At 31.5% G+C, this 18,448-nt stretch overlaps 1 protein-coding gene and 1 long non-coding RNA gene across 2 annotated transcripts; both read right to left on the reverse strand.

The window, feature by feature from the left end:
• Positions 1-614: 614 nt before the first annotated feature.
• Positions 615-8,237, reverse strand: LOC124429796. The gene is made up of 7 exons (XM_046975454.1): positions 8,082-8,237; positions 1,752-1,871; positions 1,557-1,674; positions 1,224-1,314; positions 1,026-1,151; positions 798-888; positions 615-632 (listed from the first exon to the last, which is right to left on the reverse strand). Exons 1-7 carry the CDS (start codon positions 8,124-8,126, stop codon positions 615-617), a joined length of 609 nt encoding a protein of 202 aa, XP_046831410.1. The 5' UTR covers positions 8,127-8,237.
• Positions 6,017-7,269, reverse strand: LOC124429732. Its single transcript, XR_006943533.1, has 3 exons — positions 7,224-7,269; positions 7,043-7,109; positions 6,017-6,920 (listed from the first exon to the last, which is right to left on the reverse strand). It is a non-coding gene; the product is annotated as an uncharacterized LOC124429732 (long non-coding RNA).
• Positions 8,238-18,448: the final 10,211 nt, after the last annotated feature.

Below are 18,448 nucleotides of genomic sequence, written 5' to 3' on the forward strand. Positions count from 1 at the left end.
CAAGTTAGTATACGTTTAATTTTTTTCTTTTTCCTGGAAGTAATCATTCTAACAGATTGATATCTAATATTTTCACTATTACGAGATTACTTGAGCTTATTGCATATTATAATACACCATAGCAACGGAAAATGCTTTTTGTATTAACTGAAATAATAAATTCATCATTAATATAATTATTACTTAATATGTCGATAATTGATTGCATGCTATTTACCGCTGCAAAAACTTCGTGAGAAGATACAAATAACCCTCCTATTGAAAGCTCGGCTGACTTCATACTTCTTGCTACGATAATTAAAAATAACTTTTGAGTTTTGACGGTAAGCGCATAGAAGGGAACTTTACACCTAAAACGATTAATATTTGAATAATTATTAACTAACTAATCACCTTTAATATAACGCTTCAAATTAATCATTTTTTATGTTCATTATTGACTATCTAGTATTACTATAAGTATAATAATTTAAAATAAATTGAACGATTGGTTTTAGGCATTAAAACTTACAATTCCACGTAAGTTGCATTACTATGATCTAAGAGCTTTTGTCCAATATAAAAGTTAATGTACATAATGAATAGAGATGTAACGATATAGATACAACATGCCACTATTTCGCTTGTATTTTCTAATACAATTTGAAATGTCTATAAGAACAAATTATTCTTATTATAAAATAAATACAACAAAAGATTCTATATTACTATAATATATTCTTATCATACTCGCAAAATGCAAGACCGTTTTTTTTTTTCCCCATGATATATTCAACTAATTTGAAACTATTACTTACATAAATAAAATCAACAATAATTATAATCATCCCAAAGAAAATTTCGATTAAATAAATCATCTCGGATAAAGAATTTATCAAATCAATGAACCTTGAAAGAAACAAAGGGAGAAAATGAATTAAAATAACATATAATAATGATAATAAAGAAAAAAAAAGTACGATAAAACACTCTTGCGCATTTTTAATGTAAAAAACAAAAAATAATAATAATAACTGGTAACTAACTGCGTGGCCTTTATATGACGATTTGTTATATCAACTATCCAATCGTGCTCCTTCTGAGGTCCACTGTAATAAAAATCCTGTTCGATAGAGTTCTGTTTTTTCTTAAATGGTTGTAGTGTCTTCATTCTGAAATAATTCTATTTCAATACACATTTGCAAACAAAATAAGTCTTTTTTTCTTAATTATAACATACATACATAAGAATGCTAAATTTATTGCATGCGTGCTGTATTAATATCAAATATGTTGTGAAAGTCACAAATGCTATCATAGTTAAGACGGTAAGTCCTATAAGTTCATAAATAAGGATACCATAAAATACTCGTAAATCGGTTATATAATTAACTGGTATTGGCAATATTAATTGAGTATCGCCCGATAAACCGACGAGGTATAAAATCACACTTAACATGGATGGATAAATTATTAAAGTATGATAAATATTGAAGATGACTGTAACAACGTTACGTGTAATACAATTACGATATATTGTTCATCGTCATTCTAACAGATTTTTTAAACATACTTACTGGCAGTAAGTAACGCGTATATTTTACTTTCTTTATTATATTTTTTTACAATATCCAATTCCTTATCATCCAAGAGTTGTTCATAATCATTTATTAGATGTGCATAAATTAGCTTCACCTAAAAGTAAAGTAAATTAATGTTTCTCCTAATTAAGACTATTCTAATAATATATGTTAAAAAAGTTAAGTACGAACGGTTGTAAAATTATAAAAAATGGTGTAATAAATAATGATGGTACACAGACAGGGTAAAAATAATTGCATCCTTCTAATAGTCAAATTCATCTCAAAGTCCATCGTGCAAAATTCATAAATCTAAAGTCAATGTAGACATTTCTTCTTAACATTTTCATTAAATCCATAACTTGTTTATTATTTTCAAAAGCATTTTTTTTTTTTTTTTTTTTTTTTTTAATAAATTATACTTCTCGACTGGATTTCCATCGATTATGACGAGGGTAAAACGTTTAAGACAAATAATAAAATTTACCTGATGAAAGAACATAGGAACAAAGAACAAAGTTAACGCACATATTCGAACAATACGTTCCTTCGAATTTTCATAAGGTCCTATGCCGATCATAAATAAAACTAATTGATTTATAGGTTCACTCTGATCGAAATAGTTTATTTTTCTCGGAGACATAGTATCATTTCCTTTTATTTTTCGCGACAAAATAAGCTAACGCCAATGCTAATGCCTCATTACGCATTCAAATTGCTTACCTATAATAATCGATATAAAATTCTAGGAAAAAAATAATACTTTAAACGTCGAATTGATTGAACGCTATAGTATCACATACCTTCCCCTTCGGACAATTAAATAATGTCTAATGTTTCCTTCGCAATATTGCAAAGGTGTATTCAAGTAGGGAAACAGATGTTTCTTCCCAACGATTACACGAGGGATTCTTCTGTCTTACATTATTCTATTATTCGAAGAGCATGCGCTGAAGGGTTCTACCGACTGGAAACTTCGTCATTCATTGTCTGTCCATATTAGTGATCTCTAACTCAAAGGCCAGAGGATAGATATCACAATTAGATTATCGCTAGTGCAAGAAATAGTAACATCCACTGATGTACATACATTATAACTGTGGAAAAAGAAAAGAAAAATAATATTTGAGAAAAAGAAAGGAAGAAAGAAAAAAGATAATATTTTATTTTGTAATTAAATAATATGACTTACTTCCAAAAATCACCGTGTAAGTTATCTTCGCATATTTCTTTTTTCATAATTTTGTTAATACCTTCAAATTCTCCAAGTGCATCCTATCATACGTTATGCGTTATCAAAAGTGAGTTGCAAAAGATAAAAATTACATTTTGAAAAGAACGAGGGGAAAGTTTATGAACAAACAGAAGAATATTTTTAAAATAATAATCCACATTGATGATAAAAAGAATCGATTGTTTCATATTTTTATCTGAAAAATGATAGAGAATCCTTCGACGAGAAGTAGCGAACATAGCTCAAGGGAAATGTTTCTGTATCCTGATAAGGCGATATACCAAGAATCGTCATCAATCGTAGAGTCACAAAATAATACGTATCGTAAACGTCTATAACTTTCAAAGAATGAAGTATGACTGTGGTACGACATGGAAGAGATCGTCCGTGAGTAAGTAATTTCTATTTCATTAAGTATTCCTATGTCCCGTATACAGTAATTTACAAGTGAGTATAATTGTTGAATATTTATGCAATGCTATGGATTAACGTGTCAAAATCAATATTCTCTCGAGGGTTTTCACTCCACTAGACACAAATAATTACACCTCATTTATATATATATGCTTAGAAGAATGTTCTTGATAGGAAATAACTGAATACTCATTCTGCGAATTTTTGTCTATTACATTTTTTAGATTACATCTTTTGTTTGTAAAATATGATTAAACTACCAAGATCTTTAAAAATCGACACATACGTATGTGTGTCAAATTCGACTGCAATCAACTGAGACACTTGGCGCATTAAGCGAACGACGAAGGGTAAGAGAGTGTCTTTGTCAGTAGTGTTTATTAACAATACGCTAGAGAAGGGTATTGTGTTGGTACATAGAGAAGTGAAGAGAATCGATGAGAAGGATCTCTCGTTAACATCTAGTTCTGAACGTTGCTTGGCAATAAGCGATCAACGAGACGCGAACGGAACACAGCGATCGACCTACACTCAATTGATCTCTCTCTCTCCCTCTCTCTCTCTCTCTGTAGATGGGCTTCGCCGTTGAGCTATATTACTTCGACACCAAAATTCCCTACGAAAGGGCTGCATTGTTGAGAGCGGAGGGGAGACGAATATCCACGTTATAGGTCTCACCCTGAAACTCCCAGGAGAGAGAATAAACAGGGAGGTCAGAGACAGGATAATAGGGATGATAAATTGTCCCTGACTGCCCTTTGCGTTTTACCTTTGACCTTCATATTATATGCATTTTCTAGATTGAAAAATCTTTCAATTACGATACAGATTTTATCGATACTTCAACAAGCATAATGCTTGATAAATACTTTTAACAATTATCTGCTAAATTCGAAGACAATTTTCTTTTATAATTTCTCATCTACAAACACCCACCCATCCACACACACACACACACACACACACACATATATTAGAATCGATCTAATTCGAAGATTTAACGTAGTGTGAGACGAATAACCTGTTAACATGTAATTCATTGGGTTGTTTTAGGAAAATCGTTCGATGACGATGCATTTCGATAGGAGGGTTTGATTTCGATTTACCACGACGACTACGAACGTAATAGAAACGTTGCTTCCGTGCGGAGGGTTTGTTCTCCGCAACGAGTTCAACGTTTATTACGCAACCACAATGAACGATGGTACTCGTACTCGCCGCAAAGGATTCACACAATATGGGCATCGAGCTCCCACAGAAGAGGAAATCGAGAGTCTATATATATGTGCGTGTGTGTATATGCGTACATAAGAAAAAGAGAGAAAAAAACCAAAGAAATAGTCAGGGGGTTGCTGAAAAAGGAAAGAAAGAGAGGGCGAGGTCAGCCACGTTGAAAGTTTTGCATAGACATAATGGCGCGTTAGAAACGCGAAGTAGAATAAAAGAAATCATCGTTCGTTTTCTTCTAACGTAGCACGAGGATAAAGCTTTTTGCTTTTACAAACAGGAAATGACAAAAGACGGTGCTAGTGGAGGTAGACTTGTGGATGGAAAAGAAAGAAAGAAAGAAATAAAATTCGTGTGGTGGTTACACATTTTTATGATATATGTATGTATGTATATATGTATGTATACGAATATATATAGGCATATAGAAAATGTCGCTTGGATTAACGCAAAGAGGGAGAGAAAGAGAGGAGAGGAAGGGACGGTGCATAACCCCTTTTTCTTAATTAAGAGAACCGTACACGTCAAAGGACGTAAGGATGCAAGTAGAAAAGAAAAAAATGGAAGTAAAAAAAAGAAAAAAAAGATCGGTAAAATGAAAAACGAGAAACAATCGAGTACTAAAGAGTATTACATAGAATACAGATTATCTGTATTTTCTTTTATGCTAAAAAAAGAGAAATAAATATTTCCTCCTAGAGAATACCTATTTCCCTATAAAAATAAAAATAAAGTTTTGGGGGAGATATTTTGCGATCTTATTCGTTCAAGAAAATGGTAGAAAAGCTCGTGAATGAGATCGAAATAACTAAACAATATCTATTTTTAAAGCTACAACTTTATCCTATCTAATATATTTATGTATTACGATTCAATCGTAAATTTGACGATGGTGTTGGTAATATAAATTTGATCTTGATTGCTTTAAGAAAAAAAGAAAACAAAAAGCAATACAATTTCCTTAAGAGTGATATTGATTTTTAACGAAATGAAAATAAAACAATTAAATAATAATAAAAACAAAAGAGAGGAAAAGAGACAGAGAGAGAGAGAGAGAAAGAGAACAAGTAAAAAAGAGAAACAAAAAATATCCAGCTTGCATCGAAATAAAATTTCACAGGTACGACGACGAAAGGGTTGAAAGTACGACCGGTATAAAACCACTGCTTGCCAACTAAAAGCCATTTCACCCTCTCCCTCTCACTTGCCCTCCCTCCCTCTCTGTCTCTCTTTCCCTCTCTTTCTCTACAAGCTTCGAAGCGTTGCTGGATGCACATTGGATGTTCCGATGGTATTATCTATGTGTTGGTGTGAAACGATGGAACTCGAAAAAGCGTAGAAACGATTTAACGCTCGAAACTTTCGTAAAAATCTCATGTCTCTCCTCTCTCTCTCTCTCTCTCTCTCTCTCTCTCTCTCTCTCTCTCTCTCTCTCTCTCTCTCTCTCTCTATCTATCTATCTATCTATCTATCTCGCCTAACCCTTTCTAACTCATCTTTGCAGTCCTCAAAATGCAAAACTGCTCGACTGACACGGGAACAACCACCATGACGACGACGACGACGACGACGACGACGACGACGACGATGAAACCCTCGAATTATTATTCAACTAGTATTCCCCGGAGGCGATGCAAGATTTCAATGGAGAGTATTTAAAAGAGATATAGAGCTTGCCACGACCTTCTGGAAAATATAAAGAGAGAGAGAGAGAGAGAGACAGAAGTTAACTAGTGCATTCGAATCGGTAAATACAGACTGACATTTTCCACGCATGGATTCCAAGCATTTACACGCAGCTCAACCAGATTTAAAATCACAGCAATGGGAATTTCAATGAAACAAAAAATGATCACGTCTCTCTTTCCAATCGAAATGCGAATATACCAATTAATAATATTTCGACGAGATTCCATGCTCTTTGAAAACTGACCAATGAAAAATTGCCCATCTTCGATATGAATGAAATAGCTGATCGTATCGCCGACGTTTATTTACGATTAGATCGATCGAAATATATATACCTGTGTGTGTGTGTGTGTGTGTATTAGAAGAAAAAAGAAAAAAATCCTGAATTTAATGACAAATAGTTTGCTACCATTTTGATAGAAAAAGCATATACCGGCATCTAATATAACGTTTTTGAATATAAATTTTTTTTAAAGCTTACCTCCTTCTTTCTAACTTTCGATACTGAACATAGTAGAGAAAGTAGTAGAAGGCAATGGGATCACATTTTTTATCGAGTACCTATTAAGCCGGCTTAAATCGCCATGCCAACGATAATTTATGCTCATAGCGAGCGAGCTCGCGCGTGCTCAGGACACGTAACGAGTGATTAATTACAATTTTTATCGCTGGTATCGCTTTAGTCCACGGCACATAGTCCCGAGCTTTCCCTGGATTTTCTCTCGTTGGTTCGCCTACCTCGATTACACGTACGATACCACGCTTTTTCACGCTTCTAATATTTGCATAACATGTACCTGTAAATATATACATATGTGTATGTGTATATATACATATTTATAATATATATATTTATATATATTTATTCTTTTTTTGGTTATGGAACAATCAAAATTTATAAAACAATAAATCTACATACTCATTTTCATAAAACTCGAAGAAACACTTTTGTTTTTTTCAAGTAATTCTAGGATACGACAATTTGTCTGTATAAACAAATAAAAAACATTTGAGATGAAATCGAATCGCTAGATCGATGTTAAACAATCTAACGACGACATAAAAGTCGATTTATAAAGAGAAGAAAGAAATAAGACTACCTGGCTCGAGACATTAGCTAAGTTTATTAGCCAATTTGCAAGAAACTAAATAGCCAATTTAGCCGACACGAACGTTATATATATATATATATATATATATATATTTTCTCGTTTCTAAAAAAGAGAATAAAAAAGTTAATATTACAAGGTGTACTAATTTGTCACGAATTAATGTAATAAAACTTGATCGAAGCTATCATAATCAATAAAAAATATATTATTATGCATTATCTGATGTCATATAATTATTGTAATATCTAATAACCTATATTACAATTACCAATTGTAATAAAATTTTGCCACGAATTAATCATGACGTTAAATACGTAAATAAAGTAAAATTCTGTTGTATCCTTTGAAATAATTCGAAATGATTCGTAATTAAATAATTCAAATCAAATTAATGTAGTGCGTAAATGTGTATGCATTATCGAGCAGGAATTAAATTATTGCTTCTACTTTTGTTACGACAAAACTGCCGACGTTTCGAGAGATGATACACGATGTTTTTTCTTTAGGTATGAACACCGTGAATATACAATTTTTCTGCTTTGTGACGATGAATCTATAACAGAAAATATATTGTCCATATTTCTTGTCTCAATGCTATGCGTTTCTTTTCGGAAAAAGTAAAATACATTATCTACGAACCTGATTGGAATAAGAAGACAGGACCTTTCTAAGGATGCATGCATATATATCCAGATACATATATACATATATATATATATATATAGGCAAGAAACATATATATAGAAAGTTATATATAGAAACAAATTTCTACAAACATTTTCCATCGTCATACTCGTATGCATGTACGCAGTGTCTTTGTAAGAGCAAAAGAATTTTGTCGCTTACCTTTGCATAGACATCAGGATTTTGCCAATAAGTTATGTAAATCATTAGGCCACTTTATATAGATCAGTAACATTCGAACATTTGGACGAAGATCTTCTTTCTTCTCACCAAAAATTTTATTCATTTGTCTCATACGTTTCACTGCAACTTTTTTCGAGAGAAAGAGAAAGACCGGCCGAACGTTAACGACTACTCTCGAGTCATAATACCTTATTTAAATACTTCATTAATTATTTCTAAATATGTATCCTTACAAATTATCCTAATTATTCTCTTTTCACAATATTTACGAAAAACGTGTACAACGAACAGAGAAATAAAGCTGAATTATTTTGTCACTTAATGTATAAATTATTGTATCTGATTTGACTCACGATGTCAAGAAGAAAGAAAGCTACGTACGTGTGACAACATGCTCGTGTGTATGTGTGTGCCTTTCTTTCGTAGAGAACGAAAAATGATTTGAATAAAAAAGTAAGAAAAATACTTATTTAATCTCACCTTCTCGATTAATAATAAATTAATTCATATATAGTTCCGCGTCTAATATATCGATCAATTCTATGCAAGTAATCAATACGCTAAAGATCTTTGTCACAATATTAATTACAGATAATTAATATATCTTTTAACATACAGGATATACCAATCGACTCGCAAAATAAATGATATCCAAGTGACAATGTTAACGAGTCGTAATTGTATCGAAAATAAAAGATACTCGCATAGAAAATAATCGCAAGCGTGTTCGTGAATATTTTCCTTCCACTTTTTTCATATTTTCAGCGCTGTTTCTATAAGTATCGACTTATAATGATTAATTATCATAGTTTGAAATAATAAAGTATTCATTTTGACAATTTTTAAGTTCATATAACATATTTTTATTGTTTCGATATTTTCGTATAATAAATCGAAAAATCAAAAGTTTTGCAGGTGGCCATTGCGTAAGTGGTTCACTGCGCATGCGCGGGACCACTGTGGTCTCCTTTCTACTAATGACTCCGCCATTTTGAATTCATCTGTGGTCGCGTGTTGACGAAAGATCTGTCGTCCCATTATTTACAGGTAATTAATATATTTTTTCTAATGTACACCCATATTTTATATACCAATCGATTGGCGAAAATGCAATTTCCACGTGTGAATGTTTGCAAGTCGGGCCATCTTCGCATTTAAAAGATATTCGCAAAAATAAAATTTGCGTCTTGGCTTCATCCACGGAGCTATTACGTCATACATATTTTTGGTATTTTCCAGTTTGATTTTCGCGATATCGATAATTTTCTCGTCTTCTAACTATGTTCTAATTAATAATCTTTGCATTGATTAATTGTATTAGATGTATTTCGTCTTATATACGATTTTCATATATATATATATATATATATATATATGTATATAAGTACACTCACACACGTAACATATATATACATATCGATACCTCCTACATACATAGACACACGCACATAATTAATTTTATATTGTATTAATATCGATCTAACATTTTTCAGTCTTTTAAGGAGCCTACAAACTACGCAGTGAAAAAACTACGCATACCCTAGGAATGACGTAATCATCGTACAGGCACACGTAAGTCTATTTACTTATATACGCACATAGCGAGATTCTTAATAAAAAAAGATAGCATTAGGATATAGATAATAACTTTAGTTTCCCAACATCAATTCTCGAAACATCGTAGACAATGAATAGTCCCCGACGAACAACAAAACAAAGAGACCTTGAGAGAAGCCTATGTAAACGAAACAGAGGACGATCGAGAGATCGTCCTTGCCACGACTTCTCTCATTCTTCCCTACTATCGCTCGTGTAGTTCTCATTGATACACGTAGCTGTCTAGACGTATTAAAATTTGCTCCTGCTAGGTTAACTCCGAGTCGTCTAACTTTTCATTAAAACGTTTTATAAGTTTGATTTATTAATTCTATTAATTAATACTATTTTATATCATATTAGATTTCAATATATATAGCTTTTATATATTGAATACGCAGATCACATTAAACATTATATATATACTATTTTATATCATATTAGATTTCAGTATATATAGCATTTATGTATTGAATACGCGGATCACATTACACATTATATATATATATATATATATATATGCATATATATATAGATATACACATTCATACATATAAATGCACTTAATTTCATTCAATATCAATAATATTCTTGAATTTTTTCAGGTTGCTATTCATCGTATTCAACTAATTAGTGAAGACCGACGCATTCGATAGCAACTGTGACATATTTTCTACTGCTCTTCGCATATAGATAAGTAAATTCATCTTCAAAAAATATTAAACTAAATTTCAACTGATAAAAGGTTAAATATTAATTCTAACAAATCATTTGTCGTGTTATACTCCTTGATGTGCTGTATAATATGCAGGACATTTATTATATAACATTTTCTATTTTTCTGAATAAATTTAAACATGGATCTCCATACGCAGCTACCTCCAAGTGGTGAGATCCGGTAATCGGTATTGCATACGTTTATGTATTTTACATTATGCAACGTATGCACTGCTGAGCCAATGGCTGACGTTCGATGCATTAGAACATTTTTTCAAACATATTTTATTGAATTTTAAAGAGTATTAAAAATTAAAGAGATTAATGAAATACGCGTTTAATTAATATAGAATATAATTTCAAGATACGTTTAATCGTTCAATCGATATCATAAATATCATAATTTCATTTTATTGCTCCTTGTCTAGTTTTATCTTAATGCTATATCTATTTCAATTTATAGGTATCCACGCAATTAATATACTTCTGTAAGCATATCCCTATCGCGATCATATCTATTTTTAAAGGATAGATGCAACGCGATTGTTATCGTTTGTTTTTTCTTTATTTATTTTAATATAGGTTATAAATTTCGCAGTTACATCATTTGAATGTTTTCTTTTGTTTTTTTTTTTTTTTTCCTTTTTATTATTAATACATATAAAAGATGGTAGTTCGATTTTACGATTTTAGACCATGAGATTTGAATAATATGATTTTCAATATTATATAAATTGTAGAATTATAAATGTCATAGCTTGCTTTAACCATTTTTATTTAACAGGTCTTCAGTTGCGATCGCGAGCAATGCGATCTTAGAGTCAGTGCTTGTGCGAAGTAATTTATTTTGCAGCCGTATTGGTTGCTTTAAAAATAATATAAAATCGCGAATTAGAGTCAGTGTTGTTCGCCGATTGGAAATTTTCGGTCGTGTTAGTCAATCAAAAAACAAGAATTTATTTCATATTCTTGTTAAAACTATTTGTTCGCCGTGTTGTTAGAATCATTAACACACTTTCGGCCGATTTCGGTGGAAGAGGATTGCGTTGCGAAAAATATTGTACTGGTCGAAAGTGTGAATATAAAAGTTCATCTTCATCATCTTTATCGACGAATATAAAGCTTCGTCTGGACACAATCACATGTAAGTATATTTCTTTATTCTAATCATTATTTCTCATTCATTGTTTAAGTCATATTTTTTTTTTTTTTTAATCATTTTCATTCATTGAACATATTCCTTTGTAATGGAACATATTAAATTTCTTTTGCGATTCTTTTTAATTACAGATTAATCAACGATTCAACGTTTCATCGATTCAACGTTTCATCGATTCAACGTTTCATCGATTCAACAATAATTTCAATCAACTTCACGACATCATTCGACCTACGTCGAGGGGGACGAGTGTTTTGGAGCCATCGCAGAACTTCTTAAGTAGTAAGTGAAAAATTTTAAGTTCCTCTGGTGCCCATCATGCCGAGGATGAAAGGTCCATATCGGCACGGGTTACTGGTTGTATTCGTAAATGTCTTATTGTCCAAAACGAGCATAAGTGGCCGTGATTAAAATCTTGGATTTTATTCACGAGTGGTTCCCTACATGTGTAATCAGCTTTTTTCTTGTAAATTTTTTGTTATTATTATATAGATGTCAGGCTAGGGTCTTCTTGTTTCAAAGTCGTTCAATTAACAGTGCTATTAATTAGCACTTTTTTTCTCTCTTCGTCTTTGCTCGCGATATTAGTAATGAAATCGGGCATTAATTTACCCGATTTCGTCCAAATAAAGCATATAACGTGGTCTACGTTACATGCATTGCTTCGTACTTAGTCTATTTAATCGCGATTTACTTCGATATTTCGATATATCGATATATCGACCAAAAAATGAGCAAGAAGACAAACCCCTTCCGCGACGGATAGATTCTGTCAATCAAGTGGTGGATCATAATCCCGTTCTTTCATTAGAACAGCCATTTGATGAAAGGAATCGTCCGAGGTTGTTTTTTATATAAATTAAATATTTCAATAAATTAAATATTTCAATAAATTAAATATTTCAATAAATTAAATATTTCAATAAGTTAAATTTTTCAATAAATATTCACTCATTATCCAATTTCATAACCGCATAATGTGTATGTATATATACGAGATATATGCATATTTCATACCTACATGTCAACACAGCTTTACCGCGGGTCGCTCAAAGGCCCTTATGCGGTGTGCAATGTGATAGAGTTGTATAACACTTATTGCAACTCTAATTTTACCACAAAGTGGTAACTATTATAATTATTATCATCATTATCTCCCTCCCCCTCTTCCTCCTTTTGTTTGAGTCCTTGCTAATAAGGTAAGCAATGAGACTCGTAGAGTCACAGCCCGTTTAGGCCTAGTTTATAAGTTAATCATTTTTTAGTTCAGGATTTTCAGCACTAATTATACTAATACCCGTTTCTCCCCCCCATGCTTTCTGCGTTCTCATCTATGCGTTTGCCCAGGTGTTACTCGTATGGGTGAGAAACGGTCTGCGTGGGTTTAGTTTTAATTTTTTTTCCTTTTGGCGGCTGTCATTGTGCTGGTGATTGCACGGTGTACCTTGCACTTGTATGTGCGTTTTAGGTGGTGCATTGTACAACGTTTCGCGATAATTTTTTACTTAATAATAAATAAATATCTTATTATATTAATATCGTTTTGCATAGTTGCCACATTTTTCTGTGGAAAATTTGAAATACTCGTATATATTACTAGTATTCATGTATATACTAGTATGTACTAGTATTTTTGCATTAGTCATATATGCAATAATCATTAGCCGTGGCAGTCGATTACAGCAATTGGTACGTACTCCTTAATACATTAGAACAATACGCGTTTGAACTGGGGTGTCGGAGGTGCCCCGGGGCATACTCTCTAGTGTAGGCTTTTGCACCCTGGTGGAATGTGAGAGAACCGTGGAGTGTATGTGTTGGTGTGAATGCTTTGCACTTTTTAAATATAGGTGATAGGCAGGCAGGTAGCATATCTTTTCTGAGTGAATGTCAACATTTATTTTAAATAAGTAGGTAGGGACCGGAAGACACTGGATCCGATTCTCACTTAGGAGTGGGAAGTCCCGTCTCCGGGGATTTGTGAAGTTTCAGCAAATTTTACAATCATTCAGCATGACTGAATTATTTTTTATTTTTTTTCTTTTTTTTCTTCTTCTTTTTTGCTGACACTTTGCATCGCGCGATATATCAGTATAAAACAGTTCGAAAAACTTTGCACTCAATGAGAACATTAGATTTCATATCTTTTGAACTTAGCAAAGGATTTTGAGCTCGTTCGATACTTAGTTATAAATTAACGCTTGCACTTCGCGATTCTTGAAATATTTACGAATCTATATATTTTTTTTTGATCCTGAAATTTCATAACTGCATAATGTGTATGTATATATACGAGATATATGCATATTTCATACCTACATGTCAACACAGCTTTACCGCGGGTCGCTCAAAGGCCCTTATGCGGTGTGCAATGTGATAGAGTTGTATAACACTTTTTGCAACTCTACTTTTACCACAAAGTGGTAACTATTATGATATGATCATCATCATCATCATCCTTCTCCTCCTCCTCCTCCGTTTGTGTGAGCCTTTGCTCAAATTAGAATCTACTTACATATTTAAAATGGAAACATTACAATTCTCGTGGTTTTAACTTTTTATCAAAACTTTTTTCATCTTTTAAGTGCAAGCAGTTAATCTTAGTTTTTAATAGGTTCAACGTTTAGAATAAATATCATATTTGCTGGAGCATTCGATTAAATGTGCCTGTGTAATTGTGCACGATTGGTGGATTCTTTGAGTCCATTGATTGTCCACAGGCTAGGATAGCTTTACGGGTTAATTCAAATATTTATATATGAATCTTCTCTTTTTTTTCTATTTTTTTTTTTTTTTTTTTAATTAAGTAAATAAATGAATAAATAAATAAAGATCATTAGAAAATCGAGACGCACCCAGGTAGAGTAGAAAACGCAGTTGAGAATACGTGTTGAGATTCGTCAGTGCCGTTTGGGGTGATTCATTCGTGAATTTTGCCATACCTCAGTGGTTATATTATTTAGAAGAAATCGATACTTTACGTCGCAAGCACTTACCGCTCGTTAGGTTAAGTAATAAAAAAAACAAAAAAAAAAAAAAACAGCCAATGCGTTGTTTACTTCCCAACTCCCTTTAGCTTGCGACTATTGCGTCTCGTTCAATGCGTGCGTTAACACGAGTGGTTTGAGCCTTGTTGCGTAAGGTGAGATGATCAGGTCGGAATTAGGTCGGTTTAGATTAGGGACGATTTCATTCTTATAATATAATCCACTGCGGCATGTCAATTTTTGCGGGTGCGTTGTTTCAAACGGTAGGGCGTCTTTTGATGCGTAAACTTATCTTGCGTCGCACGTAGGGAATGCTCCAATGCAATGATTAGGGCACGAAGCAAGAAGAGGCTTTATGCCGAAGAGGCCCCCACAAACTGTGGCTCAAGAGGGCAACTATCGACTACAAGTCATTTTTCAAAGATAGTCGGAATGTCGAACTCTTCGTTAATGGCTTGTGGTCTTATCAAAATCCCATTTACCCTTTTACCACGTTGACACTTATGCTCGTAGTAGTTTGTTCCTGAATGGAGATGATGGACCATTCCATCTCCTTACAACGGTATACCGCACTCGCGTTCGTGAAAAATTAAGATCTTTGCAATTAGAGTCAAGCTTTTGCAGTTAATTAATTAATAGAGTCTTTTCAATTTTTTCTTAAGTAAAGTCGAGTCATTGAATTTTTTCAGAGTAGAGTCAATTTTTTACTTGAAATATAGTCGAGTCATTGAATTTTTTCAGAGTAGAGTCAATTTTTTACTTGAACTATAGTAGAGTCATTGAATTTTTTCAGAGTAGAGTCAATTTTTCATTTTGGATAATAGTCGAGTCCTTTGCATTTTTTTTTTTCTTTTTTAATTAAAGTCGATTCCTTTCTCTTTTCATTTAGAATTAAAGTCGAGTCATTGCACTTTTCTTTTTAAATTAAAGTAGAGTCATTGAATTTTTAAAGTTCTAAAGTAGAGTCTTTTCTTAAAGTAGATTTTCAGTTAGAAAAATAGAGTCACGCTCGTTAAAGATTGTGTGGACATCCGTGGCCTGCAGCAACATTGCACTCAGGAGTGCACCTGGATACCCAAGCATGTTGATTTTTAATTCAGAATAATCATATATTTTTTTCCCCTTTCTTTTCATAACTGCATAATTTGTATGTATATATACGAGATATATACATATTTCATACCTACATGTCAATACAGCACTACCGCGGGTCGCTCAAAGGCCCTTATGCGGTAAATACATTAACCACGAGTTGTAAAATGACTCATATGTGGTAATCATCATCGTCATCATCATTATTCTTTCATAGTTTGATCCTTATTATTCTGATTATTCCGATCAATCTAATTAATCTGATTATTCTGATTATTCTAATTAAAAATCTACAAGACTTGATGAACACATCGAGGGAGAACATGCCTGCATTCAGGAATGCAGATGAATATATTACAGCAAGGATAAACTTCTCATTCAGAATGATCCAAAAGAATGAATGAATAAATGCACTAATAAACATACTTAATGAACCAATATTTCTATCTCTCACAATATTCTTCTCAAGAAATTAAAGTTGTCTAACAATAAATAGAGAGTAATTCTTTTTATTCCATATAATAATAATTGACTTATATTTAAATAGTGCAAATGAATAAAAAAAATTTTGAATCATTCTGATTAGAAATATGTGAGTATTGCTAAATGGATGAAATGAAAGAAATGGCAGCCAGCACTCAGGAGTGCATATAAATATGTCAAGGTTATACATTTTTATTCCATAATTACATCAATGAATAAATATGAGGTGAAGAAATTAATAAGTATACAAGAGAAAGTATTTTTATTATACATATACTATATATATATATAAATGAAAGTCTCATAATAAATATGAAAGAGAAATAATTAATCATACAAAAATGAGTAATAAATTATTTTTTTGGAATAAAAATGCATAAGTCTTGATATATAAGAGAAACGATTAAAATGGCTTGCCTGCACTCAGGAGTGCATATGATAGGTTCACAGTAAGTACATGACCGCACTCAGAAGTGCATATGATATATTCACAGTAAGTACATGACTGCACTCAGGAGTGCATATAATAGATTCACAGTAAGTACATGCCTGCATTCAGGAAATGCAGATGAACGTATTATAGTAAGGATATATATTTCTCATTTGGAATGATCAAAAATGAATGAATGAATGGATGCACTAAGGAGAGTACTTAATGGACAAACATATAAATATTTTAATCACTATTGATATTTTTTTTTTCAATACATTAAACTCATCTGACGATGAATAGAGAAAATTTCATTTTATTTCATATAATAATAATAATTAGATTATATTTAAATGGTGCAAATTAATGAAATGAAAATTTGAATCATTCTGATAAGAAATATATAAGTCTTGCTAGATGAATGAAATGAAACAAATGGCAGCCAGCACTCAGGAGTGCATAATAAAATATGTCAAGGATATACATTTTGTATTCCAAAATTGTCAACAAATGAAATGAGAGACTTAATAAGTAAATATGAGAGAGAAAGAGAGAGAGGGGAAGAGAAAAGAGAGAGAGAGAGAGAGAGGAGAGAGAATTTTTATTATATATATATATATATAAAAGTTTCATAAGAAATATTAAGAAAATATAATAAATGATATAAAGATTATTAAGAAATTATTAAACATATATGAAAGAAACATGATGATTTTTTGGAATAAAAATGCATATGTCTTGATATATAAACGAAACGATTAAAATGGCTTGCCTGCACTCAGGAGTGCATATGATAAATTCACAGTAAGTACATGCGTGCATTCAGGAATGCAAATAAATATATTATAGCAAGGATATACATTTCTCCTTCAGAACAATCAAAACAATGTGAATGAAAATAAAATGCACTTATGAAAGTATATAATAAATAAATATTTAAATATTTTAATCTTATGATATTATTTTGAAGGAACAAAATTTATCTAATAATAAATCAAGAATATTTCATACTTTTTCTGATACAATAATGTATTTATATTTAAATAGAGTGCAAATGAATATAAAGAAAATTTGAATTAATCTGATTAGAAATGTATAAATCTTGCTAAGCGTGCGATATGATACAGAGATATAACAGCCTTGCACTCAGGAGTGCATAAAATATGTCAAGGGTATGCATTTTTATTCCATAATTACAACAATTAAATGAAGAATTTAATAAGTATACAAAAGAAAATATTTTTATTATACATATATTATATACATATATAAATTAAAGTTTCATAATAAGTATTAGAAGAAATAATAGAAATAATAGAAGAAGAAATAATGAATGATGTGACAATGATTTTTTAAGAAATGTGTATTCGTATATTAAATAACTATAATTTTTTTTGAAATAAAAATGCATAAATCTTGGTATATAAATAAAACGAATAAAAAGGCTGCCCCACTCAGGAGTGGGGATGAAAATACTTTAGAATAGGAACAGGCATGCATTCAGGAATGCACCTGGATACTCAAGCATATAGACTTTTCTGTCAGAATGATTTTTAATTTTTTATATGATTATTATTAAGTAATAATTCTATAAAATCAATAACCATAATAAATGAGTTGTAAAGCGACTCATATATTGTAATCATCATCATCATCTTATTACATAGATTCAAATTATTCTGATTAAAAATCTATAAGACTTGATAGAGTTAGGAAAATTAGGATCTGTTAAAGCAAGCAGTGGCAATAAAATAAATTCATAAAATAAATTCATAAAATAAATTCATAAAGTAAATTTACAAGAATATATTAAAACTATTTTGTTTTTAATACATTTAATATTTTTATATTCAATTCTTATTTTTCTCTTTCAGATTTCATA

The sequence above is a fragment of the Vespa crabro genome, chromosome 16 (genome assembly GCF_910589235.1).
Source record: "Vespa crabro chromosome 16, iyVesCrab1.2, whole genome shotgun sequence".
Classification (NCBI taxonomy): domain Eukaryota; kingdom Metazoa; phylum Arthropoda; class Insecta; order Hymenoptera; family Vespidae; genus Vespa; species Vespa crabro.

Bases quoted from the DNA above. Each gene is read 5' to 3' on its own strand.
- LOC124429796 (XM_046975454.1), bottom strand. From the start codon at position 8,126: ATGATTTACATAACTTATTGGCAAAATCCTGATGTCTATGCAAAG. The intron at 1,675-1,751 runs GTTCGTACTTAA...CTTTACTTTTAG, and splicing joins TTTTTTATAATTTTACAACC to GTGAAGCTAATTTATGCACA. The intron at 1,315-1,556 runs GTAAGTATGTTT...ATGAACTTATAG, and splicing joins ATACGCGTTACTTACTGCCA to GACTTACCGTCTTAACTATG.